General features: G+C 48.6%; 1 protein-coding gene across 2 annotated transcripts in view; it reads left to right on the top strand.

Moving 5' to 3' along the window:
- The window catches only part of Chchd6 (coiled-coil-helix-coiled-coil-helix domain containing 6), a 215093-nt gene extending 194416 nt beyond the window's left edge, over positions 1–20677 (top strand). For both annotated transcript variants that reach the window (XR_008214651.1, XM_052722105.1), the window contains 2 exons: positions 19094–19229; positions 20477–20677. Coding sequence is in view for 1 of the 2 variants with exons in the window: in XM_052722105.1 (XP_052578065.1) it covers positions 19094–19229; positions 20477–20482 (142 nt within the window). In the remaining variant the exon portion in view is untranslated. The remainder of the gene's footprint in view (positions 1–19093; positions 19230–20476) is intronic.
- Positions 20678–21158: the final 481 nt, after the last annotated feature.

Here is a 21158-nt window from a genome sequence, read left to right as displayed (position 1 = left end):
GCCAGGCTTAGGGCTGATGTGTCAGGAAGTGGCTAGTTTATGACCTTCGAAAGCCATAAAGGAAAAGGCCTTGGCTGCTCCCGTGGAGAGTGTGTGTGTGTGTATATACATACATATACACATACATTTGATCCCTGCAGTGTGGCTCATAAAGCCCTTCCCAACCCAACAGTTCATGCCTGTGGGCACCCACCTGGTGTTCTTTGGCTCTCACACTCTGGACCAGACTTCCCTCTCTGGGAACACAATCTGAAGCCACTCCAGCCTACCTTCACATCCCTTTCCTATCCTGGGCCAAGGCACATGGCTCCTCTGCTCTAAATCAGTTTTATCATCTGTGAAAAGGGACAATAATGCTGTTCTTGTGCTTGGATGGGAAGATGGTGAGAAGTTGCTATTAGAGCTTGGATGGAGAGTGTCCTCCACAGGTTTATGTCTTGAAGGCCTGGCCTTTATCTGGTGCTAATGGGAGAAGGTGGAACCTTTAGGAGATGGAGCAGAGTGGAAGGAAGTCAGGTTTCTAGGGGCATGCCTTAATATGAAGATCCCAGCCTCCTCCTGTCTCTTTGCTTCCCAGCTATCATGAAGCAAGCAGCCTTTTCTGTCACCAACTCTTGCCATGGTATACTGTGCAGCCACAGGCCCAAAGCAACAGGGCTGAGCAGCCATGGACTGAAACAAGCCAAACTAAACATTTCCTCTTTTCAAGCCCTGTGTCTCAGGAATTTTGTCACAGTGACAGAATGTGACTAACATAGTCATGTTTGTAGAGTACCCAGTTCAGAAAAGTGTTGGTTCTGGGCTGTTCAGATGTCCAGGCTCACTATGTGCAGCTATTGACATGTGACCCGTCCCCTCTGAGGTGTGCTGCAGGTGCCAAGTTCGCATGGATTTCAACCACTCAGAACAAAATCCTGTAATATCTCATAATTCTTTCCTGTGCTTACATTTTGGGATAGCACTTTGTTATAGCTTATTAAGTGAAATGCATTATTAAATTAATTTCACCTGTTTCACTTTTGCCAAGTAACTATTAGAAAACTTCAAATGTGCATGTAGCTTGCCTTCCATTTGCGCTGGGGAGTACTGCAGCCTTCCCTCTCTCACTACCTGCATGCTTCCTCCTTTAGCATGCCCACCACCATGCTTGCAGCCCCGCCCAGGAGAGGCTTGTGTCTTCAGTGGAGAGAATTGCACTAGTTCCTGCAAGTAATGGGTTGGATGGAGAACAGCACTGTTCTTCTGAACAGCTTTTTGTTTGTTTGTCTGTTTCTGCTTTGAGCATAGGGAAGCCTACACTAAAATTTAGTATTGTTGCCAAGGTCAGAAACCATCAGTAGGCAAGTGAGAACCCATACCCAAGTTGCTCCCTGAGAGTACTGTGACTTCTACCTCACTGTATGGCCACTAGTTTTCTTGGTTGGAGTATAGCAGGAACTAAACTGGCTTTGAACACAGTCTCCATACTGAATTCAAGAAGATGAGCTGGGGACCAGAGGAGAGTGACTTGGACAGTAAACTGTGGGCAGAGGTTTGAACAGTAGATGGTGGGCAGTTGTTAGAACCTAATCCTGGTTTTAGAGGAGGCTGAAGGAAGGTGCTGCTGCAGAGCTCTGATATTGGGCTTTGAGATCTGGAAGGGTGACTGGGGTGATTCCTCTGTACTTTAACCTCAGGCTCTTTCTGGACAGATGTAGCTTGTGTGAGTTATTTTCCTGCCTGTAGGTGCTCCCATTCCACCTCCCTCATGTTTACATGTTCACCCTTCCACACTTGCCCCAAGAGCTTGAAGTCACTGCACAGAGCATTGTGTCAGGAGCCCTGGGTCCCAGTTGGTCACAGAGCACCATGCTGTTGCTGTGTGCTTTGCATTCCCAGACTGGTGATAGCAGGCTCATGTTGGTAAGAATTCAGGAAGATTATGAGCCATATAGCATGAGAGGGTAGAAGGCTTGTGTAGGGATATCATACAGTGTAGGGCTTTTACAGTGGGGGAGTTGCCCAGGCAAGAATTTCACAGGCTGAATCCTGGAGTATCTTTTCCTCAGCCATGTGACAGAAAATGGGGCTTTCTATTTGTCACGAAAGACAAGCTGCAAATTATCTCACTGTGCAGGTGCTGGAAGCAGATCATGACCTCAGGTTTCCATGAAATGTCTCTTACCCAGGTCATTATACTACCCTGACTTGAGGAAGGCCAGAGCAGAATCTATTTCTACTGGGGAAACTAGCAGGCATTCATTCCTATGGGCCTGTTAGCCATATCATCCAGTTTATCTAGTGCAGGCACTGGCCTGAGCTCTAACCCACCACACACAAGAGCCCCTCATCTCTGCCCTTCTGTGTGCCCAAGGGGGAAGACAGGGACCTGAGGACAAGTCAGTGATCAGGGAGTTCACATGGCATGAGTACAAACACACAAAGCAGCAGGCAGGGTCTAGAACAGGGTGAGGATGCGCTGTGTGGAGGCTGTGTACATTCATTACTGCCACCAATAGAATGCAGTGCTCCATTTAGACTCTTCCAAGTTGCACGTGCGTAAGTGCATGCACGTGTGCATGTATGTGTTTAACATCAACTTCATTAAAAGATGAACACCAAGGTTTTGAAGTGAATACCTGTCATGACAGAAAGAGTGACAGCTCATCATCAAGGTGTTCCTGTGCCCTCTTTCCTCCTAGGGCCACATTAGCGGGACCCTGTCCTAGGCCACTTTGTGTTACTGTGATAAGACACTGATTAAAACCAACTCGGGGAGGAAGGGGTTTATTTCAGCTCATAAGTTTCAGACCATCATCTAGGGAAGCAGGGAGGAGGTCAAGTCAGAAACTGAAGCAAAGACCACAGAGGTACACTACTTTCTGGCTCCCAGGCTCACATTTAGCTACCTTTCTTTACAGCCCAGGCCCACCTGCCCAGGGATGGTTCTGCCCACAGTGGGCTGGACTTTCCTCCATCAATTAGCAATCAAGAAAATGCCCTCACAGACATGCCCACAGGCCAGTCCTGTTGATAGAGTTCTTCAGTTGATGTTCTCTTCCCAGGTCTGTCAAGTTGATAACAGGACTAACAAGGATACACCAGCAGTAGGTATCAAGGCAGGGCCACCCTCAGACTCCTTTGCAGGTTCCTAGGCCCCTCCTCAGGACTGACCAGGGTCTGATCAGAGGCCCCTGTTGTGGAGCAGCTGCCTGGGTCTACAGCCACCTTCTGGAACATCCCTCCTTTAGGTGTGCTCTTCCAAAAACTGACTCCTTCTACATGCCTCTCCCTTCAGTCTTCCTGTAGACAAAGGGCTATGAGGACAGTCCTATTTATCAGACCCTTTCTATGCTCTTGGAAAATGACATTGAATACATTATCTCCCATTTACTGCCTTATTTTATAGGCAGTAAGATGAGGAGTCGCCAAAGTGAAGGCACTCACAAGGTCACAGAGCTGATGAGTAGCAGCCGCAGGTTTCTGTCCAAGTCAACCAGCCTCCATCAGCTGTCACACAGGAGGTATGGCAAGGAACCGTGGCTGGCACAAGACTGACAGTGGAATTTCAAATGCCAGGGGCTTGGGTTTGGTTTTGTCTTGGGAAGCCATCAAAAGTGCCTGAGCTTTGAAGTAACAGGATCAGATGAGTGTTTTCAGGAGATAATTCTAGAAGTCGTGTATTGTCTACTAAGCCACACTCTTCCATCCTGTCCCTGTGCGGCTGATGATTTCTAAACCCAAGTACAAGAAATTACATTTGTCTATCTGATTTCACGCACATTCCAGCCTATTGTTCCAGCCTGCCTCTTTTAGTCTGTGTAACTGCCTCATTGTGTATACACACTTGTGTACATGCACACACACCCATCATGTGGGTGGGGGTCATAATTTGGCAGAAGACTGATTGGAGCTGGCTTTCTGCTGTGTAGCCACTGGCTTATGACAGCTGTGACTTGTGTTTCTCACATACCTGAGCAGTGATGGAACAAGATGGAGATACTGAGAAACAAGACCATCTCCTCACAAATACTCTAGAATTCACACCTTTTCTCAGCAACATGATTTGTGACTTCAGTTTTAAATTTCAGAGGCACCGGCAACCTTTGCCCCTTCTCATTCAATGAGTGTTTATTAAGCTCATGCTGTGGGCCAGGGCTCTTGTGCCTGGTGTTTCATGAAAATCTGTATTCTTCTGTAATTACTAAAGATGAAGTATGTTTATATGAAACAGTACTGTGACAACGAACATTTAAAATCCACTCAGGTCCCATGCTTAACACTTCCCATCTGCAGTACGTGTCTTTTGCTGTTTATTGTAGCATCTTCAAATTACAAATAACACAAAATACATACCAGAGAGTACATGTATCTCTGTATGTGTGTAGTTATAGATAGGCTGCATCTTTAGATTTTCAAAATGAAAACTAGTGTTGTCTTTTAGTTGAACAGGTATAAAAATGGTATATGAATATTGTATTCATATACGTAATATTATATAATAAAATTCAGACAAATATAAAGAAAGTATTCGAAACAAAACCCTAAATCTCCCTGTTAATATATTGGGGCCATCACTCAGTTCACAGAGTACAGCCACAAACCATGCAAATGGGCCGTGTAGTACACACATCTGTCTGTGGACTAACCTCATCCACATGTGGACACCTTTCTAGTCAGTAGATGTCTACTTGTGTCTTTGTATTAATTACCTGCCACTCTTCCATGTTCTTATTTCAGAAATTCTTGACTATCCTATCAAGCTTGTCCCAGCTCCTCCCTAAGATAGCCAACATTCTGACAAATGGATTTGTGTGACTTCCTGTACTTAATTAAGTTCATCTAGAAAAAGTTTCCAGGTCAAAATATATACTAAGAGAACCATATACACATATCTTAGTATACTTATGTTTTATCAACTGGCCCTCCAGGAAGTAAAAGTGCCAGTTTCCACCTCACACAGTGATGGAGGAGGGTGTCCATTTTCTCAAGGCTTCTCAAGTGTGGTATTCTCATAGAAACACCTTTGCCAGTTTCACAAGGGAAGACAACCCTGGCTTCTCCAACAGTTCATTTCTTCCATTACCAAGCCTTTTCTTACATTGCTGGCCACTTAGTCTTTTTGTGGCTCACTTACTGGCAGCCTGTGCTGATGTTTTCCTGTATTCGTTCTTACAGGCTGTACCTTAGTGTCACTATTAGCCCATGCTCTCTTTTATCGTGACTGCTCTAGTTAATGCTTGGTTTCACCATTGCCCTTTGGAGTTGATTTGCAGATAAGAACCAAATATATTTTTGTTCATATTTTTGTTGTGATTTGTGTTACATTGCAAAGGCTTTCCTTCCCCCAGGACTGTAATCTCAGGGAATAGTACTTGTGTGATTTTTTTCATTTCATGCCCTTCAACTGTTACTCTAAATATCCCGCTGGGGTCCACTTGGGAACCAGACGTGAGCACAGATCGGCTTGTATTTTCTCTGAGTAGGAGTCCTTTGTCCTGTTGGTTCTGATCTAAGTCTCACCGATCACACACTAGGGCCTACTCGCACACACGGATCTGCTTCTAGACTCCTTCCCAGGACCAGCCCTGCATGTTTTAAACACACTTAAAGCATATTATATATAAAACTTTGATGATTCAAAATATTAAATCTCTGGTAGAACAAGCCCTTGTACCTTGATTATCTTTTTCCAGCTCGTTTTTTAAGATGAATTTAGAATCATTTTGTCAAATTTCTCCAACCCCACTCACTCCTAGCTAGAAAAAGAAATAGAAAATCTGGCAAGGTCTTTTTTTGGGATAAGCACATCCTCTTGAATCCATTCCATCCTATCCAATTGCCATCCTTATTGTTTGGCTGCTTATTTGGAAAGCACTCCCAACCCATGCAGGGCTGAGGACAGCATGGAGGACTCCTGCGTCCCTTAGCCTTGTGACCCTTGCTTGTGACAAGTAAAGCACTTAGGGTTCCTGAGTGCTTTGCTTGTCACAAGGTTGCTTGAGGACTGTTTCTCTGCAGAGGAAAGCCACATCTTGGTCTGTCCTAATAGCCCATCACTCTTTAACTGAGTGTGCCCTTCATGTACCACTCAATGTGTCCCCCATGGCTACCACACAACCTTTCCTCTATGAAACTCCTATCTGAATACAACTGTCACCTCATAGATGAAGTTCCACCTGCTGCCCTAACAGCCTTTCCTGGTTTTCTGATCCAGGACACTATCTGCAAATGTGTTCTGATTTGCTCCTTCACATGGGCCTGTTCCTTTACCTTTCTTGTCACTAAAGACCTTGACAATTTAAAGTAAGTGCAGTACTCTTATCTGTAGGATGACATCCTAGCCTGGGTTTGTCTAATGTTCCCTCACAACCACAGTTAAGCCATAAGTCCTTGGAGACCAATGCTGTGCTCTAACAGGGTGTTGTCTCATTGAGAGACCTGAGTCTCCCATCTATACTGGCCATGTTGACTTGGGCCCATTCTGCTTGTGATAAAACCCCCATGTTCCCTTTGTTACCAGCTGGCATTTTGTCAGGAAGTGCTCTGGTAAGATGCCAGTGTGCTGACATCCTTCAGACCTTCACTTAACCCTGTATTGACACACTCATCTGAATCAGCCACTGTAGTGATGTCTGCTAAAGGGTGATTGTTTATATCTAGAATGTCTCCTGTGTTTCTGGATTGCTGTTCTATTACAGGAGAATCTTACCTCCACCCACCTCTGGTTCTGTAGTCACTTACTTGGTTCTGTTTGGGAGGCCCAAAAGTCACATTTGTTCATTTGGGTTGTAATGTCTATTTCTCACTTATTTGTTGTTCAGAATGGCCTGGATTTTGAATGCCTTTAAGACTGCCCCTCTGTCTTTCCCATATCTCTTCCCTCTCAGACTACATCTCAACTTGTTGGCATGAGGTCTCCAGGGCAGTCTTGAGCTCCCTCTGTTCCAGCCTTGGAGCCTGTCAATTAAGGAGTCAAGTGCCTTTGATTGGATAATGGTATTGGACACCAGCATCTGGGGCTGGATGGGCTTGGTGCTGCTCCCATTTTTCTGGGTATTCTGAGTAACTAAGCTAGGAAACACAGGTATGCATGGACTACATAGATGTTCACATGTGAACGCATACACACACAACTGTATCCTTCAGGATTTCTATCTCTGTCTACAGTTCATGTTAATATTCCCAACACCTGAGAGTTGTTAGCCCTTTCCATGATTAAAAGGCCTCCCAGAAAGTGGGGGACCTGGCCTTACTGTCCTCAGCATAGGAGCTTTCTCAGCCAGTGAACTTTTGCACTCAGCAGAAGCCCTCTCCCAAACCCTTGGGCTGCCTTTTTACCCACCACCTGCACTTCCCCTCTCTCCTCTTTACAGCACACTAGTATCAGCACTTTCTTCTATCAGCACTCCACTTCTCCTCCTCACGCTGAAGGGTTAGATTGGAGGGAAAGGCCTTGTCTTCTGTTTCTGGACTCCCCCAGAATCCTTCAAGGACTCCAGGTTGACAGTTTCAGAAAATAGCCAGGGCCCCATTGTGACCATCAGATAGCTGGTGATGGTTAGTTTCCTCTCCAGGGGTCATTGTGTCAGGGGTTCTTCTGAACCCCCATAGCTTATGGCCTTGTGACCGTATTGAGGGAGGTCAACTCTGGTTCAAAGTTAAGATCAGGCCCTCGAGGATAAGACTGTTCCGGGGTGCTTTCTGCACTAAGAACATATGGCTATAGCTCCTTTTGCCCTGAGTGACACCTGAGGTTCAGGGGGAGGAAGGCTCTGGAGAGGATCCCCTTTGGTCCCTCTTGAATCACAGGACAGAGAGTGGACTGTCTGTCACCCTGCTGTCTCCACATGGTGGAACAGGTCCCGTGTCCAGGTGTCTTCCTGGATGACACACAGCTCAATCCAGGTGTGTCCATGTAGCCTCAGTGTCTACATGTATTCAGTAGGAGTGACAGGCGAGGGGCAGGACCACAGGTGAGATGTCAGCTGTAAACATTTCCACAATCCCTGAGACAGTGAGTTTCACAAAAACAAACTCTGAATGGATCACAGACCTAAATGCAATGCACAAAACTCCCAGAAGGTAATAGGAGAGGGTCTAAAGGACATGAGTTTGACAGTGACTTCTCAGACTCAATACCAAAGGCACAAGCCATGAGAGAATAGATTGACATTGGACTTCATTAAGACAGACTGAGGATGGCTGCAAGTGTGGGTACATGTGGCCACTGATCTGGTGGGGTCAAGTCTAGAGGGGACAGATTATAGGTGGCACCCAGGTGGTGTCAAGACAGGGTGTACATGGCCAGGCTGCAGGAGATACTGAAAGAATTCCAAGTATTCCCAGGGCCTATGTGTAGAAGACTAGAGTGTTGATAGCAGTTAGGAACCCAGATTGTGGGGAGTTCAGTCTGGTTTTGGTGTACTGTACAGCGAGGCTGCCAGAGGTCAGAGTAGGAGAAAGGGTCTGGCTGTGTTGAGGGTGCCTGCAAGGCAGACCCAACTTTAAACCACCCACAAGGAGGTATGTCTAAACATCGCAAGCCCAGTGCTTGCCTCCCTGTCTTGTGTCTTGTGAGATGGCAGTGTTCTCTCAGGAGCATATGGCACTGCAAATCCACTCTTGCATTTGGGTGGTGAACAAGCAGAGAATGCCCAGCACCTGGGCTCAGGGCTGTGGCAGTTCAGCCAGACACAGTGGGTGGATATGGGTGCCTGTGGAGGAAGTCTTGTCATGCAGATACTCTCTGTGCTGGATAGTTTTCTGTCAGTTTGACAGAAGCTAGAATCCTCTAAAAGGAGAAAATGCCTCTATGGGATCAGGCTCTAGAAAGTCTGTAAGCCTTAATTAGTGATTGATGGGGAAGAGCCCAGCCCATTCTGAGTGGTGCCACCCCTGGGCTGGTGGTCCTGGGTTCTGTAAAAAGCAGACTGAGCAAGCCAGTAAGCAGCACCATGCCTTCCATGGCCTCTGCATCAGGTTCCTGTCCTGACTTCCTTCAATGATGGACTACAGTGTGGAAGTGTAAGCCAAATAAACCCCTTCCTCCCCAGTTTACTTTTGGTTATAGTGTTTCATCATATAGTAGTACAGGGGGATACCTTCTGGATGCTACTCTATATAGTTGGTCCAGGACCTGCAGGTGAGCTCCAGAACACTTCACAGCAGGCAGCAGGGGGTACCTGCTGCTGGAAGGTCTCACACGGGAGGATATAGCAGACTCTAACCTTGGGAGGTTCCTCAGATCTTGGGAGAAGGGAGTGGGAATCACCTGGGACATAGGCTGCCGGGCTCAGGAAGGGTAGGAGCTAAGCAGCAGGAACACAGAGAGCTCCAGAGAAGGTAGGAGAGCAAGGCTTAGGACAGACACTATCTGACTGACTTTTAGAGAAAGTGGGCAGGGCCCAGCCAGCCCATACAAAAGAGCCCATGCAAGTCCCAGCCACTAGAACCTGTGCAAAGTAGAGCCCCTGTGACTCCTAATTACTGATGCCTTGCCCATTTTAGATATGGAATGTCTGCTTTCTGCTAGGTATTCTGTGCAGAACTGCAGAAGCAAAGGTAATATATTATGGTTCCTGCCTCCCAGGCACTCCTGTTTAATAGAGAGACTACAGCATGCATGTGTGGTGCTCAGATGGGTGATAGGCAGTGCCTGAGACCCTCATCCGTAGCCCAGTGAGGGCCGCAGAGCAGAAGAGACAGATTCAAGAATGCTTCTCTCAGTGAGAGGGATCCAGAGAGGTAGGAGGCCAGTGCAGGCTTTCATGGGTAGGCAGTAGTGAGATAGTAGGAACTAGCTAGTCACCAGGATCTTTGTGAAAGCATGTGTGGGATAGAGAGAATGTTCTAGAGAGGGGGGCATGGGAGCTATGGTGCAGACACAGGAGAGCATAGCACATGTTAAGAGAATGACCCATAGTGCTTTCTCTTACCACCAGTTTACTCAGCAGCTGTTACATGCAGTGCTGACAGATGCTGGGAGTAAATGAGCAATGCCAAGAGTTTTCAGAGAAGAGAAAAACAGAAGTGCAGTCAATGAAAGCTCTGCACACAGTGGGTCACTCCTGCTGGCATAGGGTCGGGTAAGGTGTAAGCTACAGTAGGCCCTCCATTGTATCTATAGAACTCTTCCTAACACAGCAAAGCCTCAGAAGAAGTTCTCTAGAAAAGAGGGGGGTTTGAGCATGGAGAGAGGTAGGTTTGCCAATCTGCTAGGTGACCAGAGGCTTTGGGTGACTAGAGACCTGGAGGCAGAGAAAACAGCCAGAGCCCCCCTGGGAACTGGAGCTTAGAAGATAGGAGCAGTTTCTAAACTAAGGGTTCTAAATTCTAACCGGCAGCAGGAACCAGTGAACAGTTCTAAGCTGGGGAGCTGCCTTGTACTCCAGTGATCTCCCACCCTGTTAGGGGTGGTGGGTGGTGGGTGGTGGGTGGTGGGTGGAAGGCAGAAATCAGCACAGCATCTGGAAGCCAGAAAGTCTTGAGGAATCTGGGGCCTGAATTCAGGTGGCCAGAATAGAGAGGTGAGAAGAGGTTTCTGTGAGATTCAGGATCCACCAGCTCCAACACAGTCTCACTCTCTACAGTTTGGACTTCTGGGACACTTCCTTCCTAGTGTCACCTGGCCTGGGACAGCTTAGGGTCAAGTCCTATGAAAGCAGGTGCCCTCCTTCTACTCCACAGAGCTGCACTACATCAGAGTCTATGCAGACTCAACTGCTTTGGCTGCTGTGCTCAGGGTGGGGTCTCTACTTCATGCTTGAATGGCTCCCTTAGAGCTGAGGTGGGCTTGTCTGTTCACCAGGGTGCTCCACTGGTCACATAGAGCCAGTACCCCCACATACACCATTCACAAGTAGGTGTGTATACAATGCAGATAGACAGCATATCATTTAAGCAAGAATTGGTGTCCCTGGGTCTAGAATGATGCCAGTGCTAGCAATGAGTTGGGGAGATGGGGAAACAAAATAGACAACCTGATCATGCCTCACTTCGTGTTGTTACAGACCATCTCATGGATTCTGGGTATGAAGTTTAATGTGGAACTCAGAGGCTCACAGGACCATTAGGAGAGATGCAAGACAAGAAGTCAAGGGAGATCTCGTCATAGGTTAGGGGTACTAACCCAGAAGACCTCAGCCTCAAACACTGAAGCTGATAGCTCTCAGGGAAGCTACTAGATATCTCAAAATTATCTGAAAAGCTCAACCAGCCTGCATGTCTATAAGCCAAATGTTTGGCTCCCAAGAGCCCCTCAGAGCTGCTGAATGCCAGGCTTCAGGGTATCATGCTATGGCCCTTAAAAGTAGGATTCTCCTTGCTTCTGGGGTCTACTTCAGGCTGCTGGGCCAGAGCCCTGAAGAATGGGCTTTCTCTTTGCACTGGTCTAGGCCTCGCAGTATTTCTCTTACTGGCAGATACTGGTAACTGCTGGCCAGTGGCTTGACTCTGAGGTTGAAGTGGGCTGCCTGCTATGTATCTGCCCCTGTCAGATCCCGTTCCATCATACAGAGGGTCTTCCTACCTCACTAGTCAGCCAGCACCAATGGTTTCCCTCTTCCAAGAGCCATGCTACCCCAGCTTCTTATGGTAGAACAGTAGCATCTGCATGTCAGCCAGCCTGCAGAGCATGACCTCCACCCCAAAATTCCAAGGCTCCCTTACACCAGGGCTTCTAGTGCCCTCTACTCCCAACAACATTCCTAGCACTTGTCTTCCTTCCTTGGAATAGCCTTCACACAGCACCAGTGAAAGCCACTGTAGGGCCAGGCACAGTATGACACTAAAAACCACTGTGAGCTGCTTCTATATCAGAACCCTTAGAACCCTATACCATGTACAACCCCAGGTTCTTGCAGCACAAGCTGGCCCACTAGTCCTTGTGGAGGGCAGTGCTTCCTACTGCAGCCTAGGTGATCTCCCAACAATCACAGGGAAAGGTTCTGGCATGCCTCCATGTGCCCTGAGAGGTACTGTCCTGGGGTCTTCATGCAGGAGGTTAACCCCAGGCTGCATCATGGAGGAGCCTGGATGCCACCCTAAGTATGCCTCTGGGCCTCAAGACTCGTGGGTAGGTGCACAACATCCACTCTAGAAGTTGCCACCTGCCTGTCTTGGGGGCAGAGCACAGGACTGAGGCTCTGTCTTTACCTGTCACACTCAGCATCACTAAGCAAACACTTGAAATTTCTAGGCCTGTACTGTGGACTTCCTCACTGAAGCACCTCAGGAGGCTGAGTGGGACACAGGCTCTAGCAAGAACCTTGATCTGGGCATAGCTGGTTAGGCCTTGGGTTTTGGGGCTCATCACTAGGACTAAAGCAGACCTCAAAAAACAGGCCCAAGTGGTTGGCCATAGTCCTTCAGAGCAGCAGTACAGCCTTGCTTTAGAAAGACCCCTCTATAGTTAGTGTCAGCATGGCTGGGTTGTAGGAGCAGACCAGATGAGCATGTGACGAACCAGCCAAGATAGGACAGATTTTTCCAGATGGGAAATGATCAAGGCTCCAGTGAGAAGGGAGCAGAGTTAGGAATGGTCCTTCCTTGAGGAGGCCAGGAGAGGGCATCAAATCCTGGAACTGGACTTACAGGTGATTATAAGCAGCCATGTGGGTGCTAGGAATCAAACTCGGGTCCTCTGAAAGAGCAACAAGCTCTCTTAACCACTGCTCCATCTCTCCAGCCCCAACTGAGGGCGCTTCCTGATTATGCCTGAGAGCCTCAGATTGCAGCCAGAGACTACTGTGGGGTATCTGTCCCAATATAGCCACCTTCAGACATTAAAGACTAAGTAACCTGCTGTTTCCCTCCCAGCCTCTGAGACCCTGAAAGGGCCTGCACTTCCACATATCTGGTGGGGCGGGGGGAGTACGCATACAGTCCTTCCCCTGAGTGACAGGAAGCAGGCCCCCTGTGTTTTGTTTTTACCCCTAAAGGTAGTACTCCCCTTCCTTCCCAGCTCTTCATTCCATTTAGCCCTGGGCCTCTTACCAGGCTCTAGTTCTCTGAGGGATGGGCAGCTCGAGACCAGACTGACAGTGATCCCGAGTGGCATGTTGATCAGTGATAGATCCCTGGGTCCCACTTACCCAGGTTGAGTGGCACGTGGTCGATAGCAGCCAGTTAACCCAGTCCCTTGCAACCTGCCTGTCTGAGCAGTATCTGCACCCTGGCTGCAGGATGGAATAGAAGCTGCCTCTGAGCAGCTGGACACGACCTGACGGAGATGAATGTCTAGTGCATGTGGAATATCGTTGCTGCTACTCTAATAAAAAGCCTGCTCCAAGGTCCCCCACCAGTGTTTCCTTGAAATTAAATATCAGGAGGACAGATAATAGCCGGATTCCATGCCAGGCCAATATTATCAGATTGACGTCGGCGGTGGTAATAGGAGAAGGAGAAGTTGATGAGATTCCATTTATTAAGTAAGTGGGAGACACAGAGGACTGGGGCTCCATGAGCAGGTGTGCAGTGTGCACCTCAGGAGGGGCAGCTGGGGGAGGATAGCACCCTGGATTTGCTCCAGGAACTCCTCTTGCTGCTGAGGCTGCAGTGCAGGGGGCAGCGGGGGAAGATGCTGTTCCCATAGTGACCCTAGATGGGAACAGGGAAGATCTTGCCCTCTCTGGCCTCCTGTTGACTCTGACCTTGTCATGTCCCTTGGCTTACCACTTACTTTGCTTTCTCATGTAAGCCTTCCCTACAACACCCTTTTCCATGTGGAGTCAGCAAGTCTCCTGGCCCATTGAGAAGCCCTGCATACCTTGTGGTATGAGCCTGTGCTTTGTTTTGTTTCTTTCTCATACTCTTGATTGTCTCTTCTTTTGGATTTTGTGACATTTTCTATACGCTGAGTGAAGACATTAGGCTATGGAAATGGACACATCAGGCTGTTATCGTGCCTCTGTCTTACTGCTGAATGCCCTTGAGAAAACCACTCAGGCTTTTTGAGACTCGTCCCTGTGTGCAGAATGAGGTAGTAATGCCTAGCTCACAAAGCTGTTGTTTGTATTTCAGGGACATGTTATAGTTTTAGTGATGTATATTGTCAGGGACATAGTAGTCCCTAGCATGGTCTGGTTAATCAGAATAGGAAAGACCTTACTTACATGCACTCCCATGTGAGTTGGCTTTTCTTCCTAGGCTGTTTACCTGGATAGATACATCCTCCTTCCTTCTTCTTTTCTTAGGCTGTTCCTCACTCCAGATGTCTTTCAGAATGTGGGCTACTTATGGAACAAAGTGTCTCTTTGTAGAGCTGCTCGTGAGATACTGCTCCTTCTCTTGACCGTGCTCATGACCACAGTCCGTTTACCTCTAAGTGCAGAGGGTATCTGTCTTAGTTGGGGTTACTGTTGCTGTGGTAAAATACCATGATCAAGAGCAACTTGGGGAGGAAAAAGTTTATTTTGCTTGTACTTCTACATCACTATTCATCATTGAGGGAAGTCAGGGCAGTAACTCAAAGAGAACAGAAACCTGGAGGCAGGAGCTGATGCAGAGGCTATAGCATGCTGCTTACTGGCTTGCTCCTCGTGGCTTGCTCAGCCTGCTTTCTTATAGAACCCAAGACCACCAGCCCAGAGATGGTATCACCTACAGTGAGCTGGGCCCTCCCATATCAATCATCAATCAAGAAAATGTGCAACAGGTTTGCCCACAGGACAATTTAATGAGGGCATTTTCTCAATTGCAGTCCTCTATTCCAAAAAGACTAGCTTGTGTCAAGTTGACATGAAACTAGTGAGAACAGTGCCTCACAAAGGTTGGGGTCAAGATTTTGCTGAGCCTGGTGTCTATCTTAGTACATGCACAGTAGGTGCTTGATAGCTCAGAAGCGGGTGCCATCCTGCACTCCACCACGTCCACACTGCCTCCTGTGAGGCCTTCCAAGGCTCATGCATTCTCTCAGTTTTAGAGGTTGAGAGTCCAGGTGCAAGGTGTGAGCAGTTTCTGGCCCTCTCATCCAGTGTGGGAGCTGTAGATACTCCTGGTAGCCTCCTGCTCTCCTTGGCTGGTGAAGTGTAGTATAGTCTCCACCTCTGTCCTCACAAAACCGTCTCATGTGTCTATCACTGTCATTTTTCTTCTCATCAGAGTGTGAACTAGATTACCCCTGGGTTTGGTTCATTCTACTTCTCTGTTACCTGTCTTTACTAAGTGTAACCATAGCCACACTGTGTCCAAATAAGGTCATGTTCCAAGGCCCAGGAAGGATGTGGACAGTGAAGGAAACTCAAGCCCCTGACCTCTAGGTGTGCAGAAGAAATCAGGGCTTACTCCTTCCCAGGCCACCCACTTTGAGCACCAGTTTCTATTGTGGCAGACATATGGGATCCATACTGATGTAAGCTAAGCAGAAATATAGCTGTGCACTACAGAAACAGAAAACTGCCTGGCTTCTGGTGTCCACTTCTGGGTGAGAGCTGTGGCTACTGGCAACCTGATTTTTGTGACATTCTTGCTATTGGACTTTTCATTTACTGAATATGTACTGAGACTGTGTGCCCCAGGTAAGCTGAGCAGGGCTTCCACAACTACCTAAGCTGACACCCATTCACAATATTGTTGTTCCCTTTGGAGCTTTTTGTAGCCACTCAGGGTAAAATAGGTCACCTTGAATGGGGTGAAGCCACCCAACACCTGCTTCCGAATGGTCTGACCTGGCTAGCCCTACCCTACTTCAGAGAAAGGTTCACTTCAGGAGCATTGCCTCCCCTCAGCACCTTCTGTGCACAGTGGGTAAAATGTCCATTGACATTTGCCTGCCCTTGTGTGCTCCTGCTGTGCTGAGTCCCTGGGGCCTCAGCAGTGGCAATGCTGTCCAGGAGGTAGATTGCACACAGCCCAGTTTCTCCCTGCCTAGGAACCCACTGTGTGTTCTCTGAAGTTTGCTTTCAGCTCACAGGCCCTCCTACTGGCACTTGAAGCCAAGAGAGCAGCCATCAGCAAGATGGGCAGCTCTAGTGGCCGTGAGAAAAGGGGCTAGTAGTGAAGCCACTCCTCTGCCCACTTGCAGCTCAGCCTAATCTATTAGTGGCTCTGTCATAAGTGTATGGAGGTGAGGTCGAGGCTGGGCCCAGGAGCCTGCTAGGGTACTTTCTTAATAAAGACAGTAAGCCTCATAGCTGAGATAGCCCCTGGTGTCTGTCTGGTACCTGTTGACCATATTCAGAGATCACACGGGGAAGAGAAGTGTGCTTTAAGATTGAACTTGTGCCCTGGAGTCTTAGGCAGGTGAGAGGCTGTGTTTAAGGAACATAAGACCTGGCATGGGGACAGCAATACAGGCCACCAAATACAGCTGGCAGTCAAAGGCACCACTATGCAGGGAGGACAGCTGCACCTTCCCAGGTGTGAGCCACAGAACAGAGCCAGGAGGGGAGAGAGTGGGATAGGGATGCAAGCTGGAATTTCAGGGTGCTTCTGGGGGGACCTCAGAGTAGTGCTTGTAGAGAACACTTGTCTGAGACAGGAGGCCACTAAAAACTCTGTTCTCCAAGGCCATACAACTCCAAAAGGCCCATGACTGGATGTCTTTGTACCAAAAGTACAAAGCAGCCATTCCACAAGCACTTGGAAAGTTACAAAGGAGGTACCACAGTACCCACAGGGCTTCCTCCGTATAGCAGGTAAAAGCTGGCAAGGGGGTCTCCAGAGGCTTAAGAGAAAGGGACCACATCCAAAAGGCACCTCTCCCTCGTGTGTTTGAGGATTGGATGTCAATGCAGAGGCAAAGACCCCAGGTGACCTCACTGAAGCTTGTTCGGTTGAGGCTCCCCTGGGCAGCATTGAGCACAACTATGAGAATAAGGGGGCTTCTGCCCTTTAAGTATGCTTTCTCCCCTGTGGCCTGGGAGCTTGCCACAGCAGCCCAGCCAGCCTGCCCACTTCTGTTGCAAACTTCTTAACTTGTTCAGACCTCAGTTGACCCTTACTGTCTCAGCCAAATATGGGCTTTCACTCCTTGACTGGCACATATCGTAAGGATAGGCCATCACCAAATTCCTCCAGCAGAGAAATGTGGACTGGATGAGTGAGGTTTCTAGGAAGGGTCAGGCCTGATAAAAGGAGGCACTATGCCTACAGAGAGGATAGCACATGTCTGGGGCTGGTTCGGGAAGAAGGAAGGACCCCAGGCAGCATTATGGAGTAAATGGCAGTGCTAGAAGTGTCCATCCAGACCCCTGGCCTGGGCATGAGACATGCTGACTTACTTCCTAAGCCCCTGATGACTCTGCTGCTGGACTCTTCTTAACTGATGGCTTTGACTTGCTTGAGTTATTTTGATGACAGCACTACCCTCTCTAGTGTCTACTGCATGGCTGACACTCTTAAATTCAGAGGTGCAGGGCAGAACAGCAGGCCAGCCTGGAACACAGCTTGCAGAATAGCCATCCCTTTTATTGCCAAGGAATTTAGGGAGTGGCTTGCTGCAGCTTTATAACTGTCAGGTGTCGCTGCAAGTCTGCCACAGCTGTTACAAACCCACTGGAAAGCTGATGTGTGGATGGCGCCACCACAATGTCAATAAATACACCCTCCCCACACATTGGCTACATGATGGAACTTCTCCATACCACAGTTTTCATGTGGGAGAAGGAGGTGGGGAAGAATAAATAGCCAGGAGAGGTGACGGGGCCTGTTTTCACCAGTGTGCTGCTCTATGAGCTGCTGGGGGTTGAGGCATGAGAAAGTGTGCTCAGGACCCTGAGTAAAGGTGTTAAAAAAGGTTTGTGGGAGGGGGAGGAGGAGGAGTGTGAGAGAATGGATGTGTGGGAGTGTGTGGATGTGTTAGGGGCGTGAGAATGAGTACATGGGAGTGGGTGACTATGTAGGAGCTTAGGAGAGTAAGTGTGTGAGAATGAATGAGGGGTAGCCATACATGTGGGAGTGTGTGTGAGGTGCATGAGAGTATGTGTAGCTATGTGTGTGTGAGTGGTGGGGACACTGGGTGTGTGACAGGGAGGGCGGCAGAGGGGAAGAGACCTAAATGGAATGAAAAAGGCATCTGGAAGTGGTGGGCAGCTCAGAGATGGCCACAGGGAGGCTGGGAAGCACCTGTAACAGTATGATCTGTTGTTTACGTTTTTTTTTTTTTTTTTTTTTTTTTTTTTTTTTTTTTTTTTTTTTTTTTTTTTTTTTTTTTTTTTTTTTTTTTTAAAGATTTATTTATTTATTATGTATACAGTGTTCTGTCTGCACATATCCCTGCAGGCCAGAAGAGGGAGCCAGATCTCATTACAGATGGTTGTGAGCCACCATGTGGTTGCTGGGAATTGAACTCAGGACCTCTGGAAGAACAGCCAGTGCTCTTAACCGCTGAGCCATCTCTCCAGCCCGTTGTTTACGTTTTTATCGCTTGTTTTGCATCATAGTTATAGAAAGTCAGCATATTCACTTGTTATAGATTCTAAAACTATTTTGATAAAGGAAGAAAGAAAAGATAGTGAAGTGCCTCAAAACATTACTACAGTTATCTCTAAGAAGTGGGGTGTTTTTGTTTGTTGTTGTTGTTGTTGTTCTTTTGAGACAGGGTTTCTCTGTGTAGTTTTGGTGCCTGTCCTGGATCTCGCTCTGTAGACCAGGCTGGCCTCGAACTCACAGAGATCCACCTGACTTTGCCTCCCCAGTGCTGGGATTAAAGGCGTGTGCCACCACCACCTGGTCGTATTTTTGTTTTATCTTTTGGACATCTCTAGGTTTCCTGCTTCACTTGTGCTTGTGGTAAAATTAGAACAAGGGTTTTGTGGGGAAAATGGCATTCCTGTCACCTGGCTATGGTGTCAGGTCAGAGCGTGACCCAGACAGCTGGGAGACTGTCCAGTGTTGTGTCCTCCAGCTAAGGCCTCTGCCCACTAGGCCCCTCACACATCCTGGTGGCACTGGGGACTTAGGGCAGCAGCCAGCCATCATACAGCCCTAGACCCTAGTCTGTTTAGCGTTGGCCACTGGCCTTAGGACCAGACCCTGCGCTTCCTTATTTGTAGAGTGAGCTGAAGTGTGGATGGACATCCAGAGCTTATCCTAGTGTCTTTCTGGGTACTGAGTGTGAACTCTTGCCTCCCATGCCTTCTGATGCCAACCATCTGCTCTTGTCATCCCCCAGGCCCCGCAGAGTGGAGCCTGTGTGTTCTGGCCTGCAGGCCCAGATCCTCCGCTGCTACCGTGACCATCTGCATGAGGTACTTCTGTGTTCGGACCTGGTCAAGGCATACCAGCACTGTGTGAGCACTGCCCGCAAGGTGAGGTCACTGCCTTAGTGTGTGAGCATGGGATAGAACAGTCTATGCCTGGGCCCCATCATTCAGATGTCCTATCCACCACCTGGCTCGGAGCCATGCCTCACTGCTCTTAGGACCTGTTCCCTGTGCTGCTCTCCCTGGCTAGGTTTATGATGTCTGTCCACCTTTCTGGATCCAGTGGCAACTTCTCACCTTTCAGCATGTGGGCTGAGAGGAGGCTCCCCTGCTCTACCTCCAGCTTCCCTCAGCAGCAGCTCTGAGCCCTGTTCCATTCACCCTGTGTCAGTGGCCAATTCCAGTCCCTGTGCTCCTTGGTATGTCCCTCCAGTGTACCTTCATTGCACCAAGAGAAAACATGGAAAATGTGATGATGGTGGTGACAGATTGCAGGAGGCTCCAATGTGCCTCTGTCACTACACATGCCTAAAAGAAGCTTGAGACCTTCCAGGCTCAGACTCTCCTTCCTGGCCCTATACCTAATGCTCCTGGAAAGCAAATCTTCAGTGAGCTCCTCGCTACATCAGAGGCCAGCTGGGCCCCGGAGCCACCCCTAAACCATGCATGCAGTCTGGCACAGTACAGGCCTCAGCACTAGGCTCACGGGGCTCCCTGTGACCAAGGCATACTGACTGAAAACACTCATTGCCCTCTGCCAGCTCACTGAACGTAGTCCCTGGCAAAGGTGAGATAGGAGTGAAGGACCCTCAGAAAAGATAAGTTTCCAAAAGCACTTAGATGACAGAGGCATTCTTGGGACAGCTCGGGACACCTGAGGCCCTGTAGGTATGCAGAGCTCCCTATAGCGTGAACCCAATTGCACGGGTGCGCTCTCCCAATAGCTCCCTTAGAAAACCCCTAGTTGTTAAACTAGAGAACAGGGAGGCCCTTGCTTACACAGAGCAGAAGTGGGTGAGGTTGCGCTATACCAGGGTGGGGCCTAGGCATGCCACTGTAAGAGTGGAGAAGGGAACTGGGCCTCTGGAGATAAAGAGGTGGTGCTGGCTATTATTGCTGCAGAATGTGGTAAGTAAAGGTCCTTTGTCCTGCTGGGCAATGAGGAGAGACCCAGTCCAGGTCCCAGGCCAGCTGACTGACTAGTAGCCAGTCATGCTCCCGGGGAATGGTCACTGTCCCATGCAGTCTCCAAGAACCTGGAAAGCATGGGGCTGTTACCTCATGCAGCCCTGGGCTGGGCCATCATTGGGACAGAAGAAAGCTCACCTGAACTCTGGCTATTCTCTTTGAAGGGCTGAGGAGCAGCATCCTTCCTGGAGCCTGGAAGAAGGGACCCATCATAGGACCACAGACCCCAGGCCATGGCCCCTGTACCCTGCAGCTCCCAGCTGGGTGCCCATATGCCTCTGAGCATGGGGCCACCATGCTTGAGAAACAGTATGTGCTACTGACCGAAAACAAATAAAGCAGATGTCTTTGTTTGCAGTCATTCACTCACTGGCACCCAGTCACTTCTGTTGACTCTGTGTCCAGCCGTCTGTTGGTCACCAATGACACAGGGCCTCATAGAGCAGACTGCTTCTCTGGGGGAGTACTAGGCCTGGGAGGGGACAGCGTGGAAACCCATAACTACATGACTACACAAAAGCCACCTCGGAGCAGGTATAAGAAGAATAAAGGAATTGTTTTTTCTTGGGATGGTGCCAGCTCCCAGAAGACCTTCCGTTTGCTCTCGGGAAGGGTGGTGGATAATTGCAGGACAGAACAGAGCTGGGAGGAGTGGGTCCCAGGTGGGGAGGGGCAAGGTGGTCTATAGCTAAGGGGTTAATGGGCATGAGAGGAAAAGGAAGTTGGAGGAAGGGGCAGCAGGGCTGGGGAAGCCAGGCCTTGAGCAGGGGATAGTGCTGTTCAGGCACCTAGAGCCATGTCATTGTGCTCTCACAGAGAAGGGCAGACTGAGGCAGGGCCAAGCCA

The sequence above is a fragment of the Peromyscus californicus genome, unplaced genomic scaffold (genome assembly GCF_007827085.1).
Source record: "Peromyscus californicus insignis strain IS unplaced genomic scaffold, ASM782708v3 Scaffold_6__1_contigs__length_162567912, whole genome shotgun sequence".
Lineage (NCBI taxonomy): Eukaryota > Metazoa > Chordata > Mammalia > Rodentia > Cricetidae > Peromyscus > Peromyscus californicus.
Note: the sequence above shows the minus strand (reverse complement) of the source record. Positions and strands in the feature narration are given on the sequence as shown.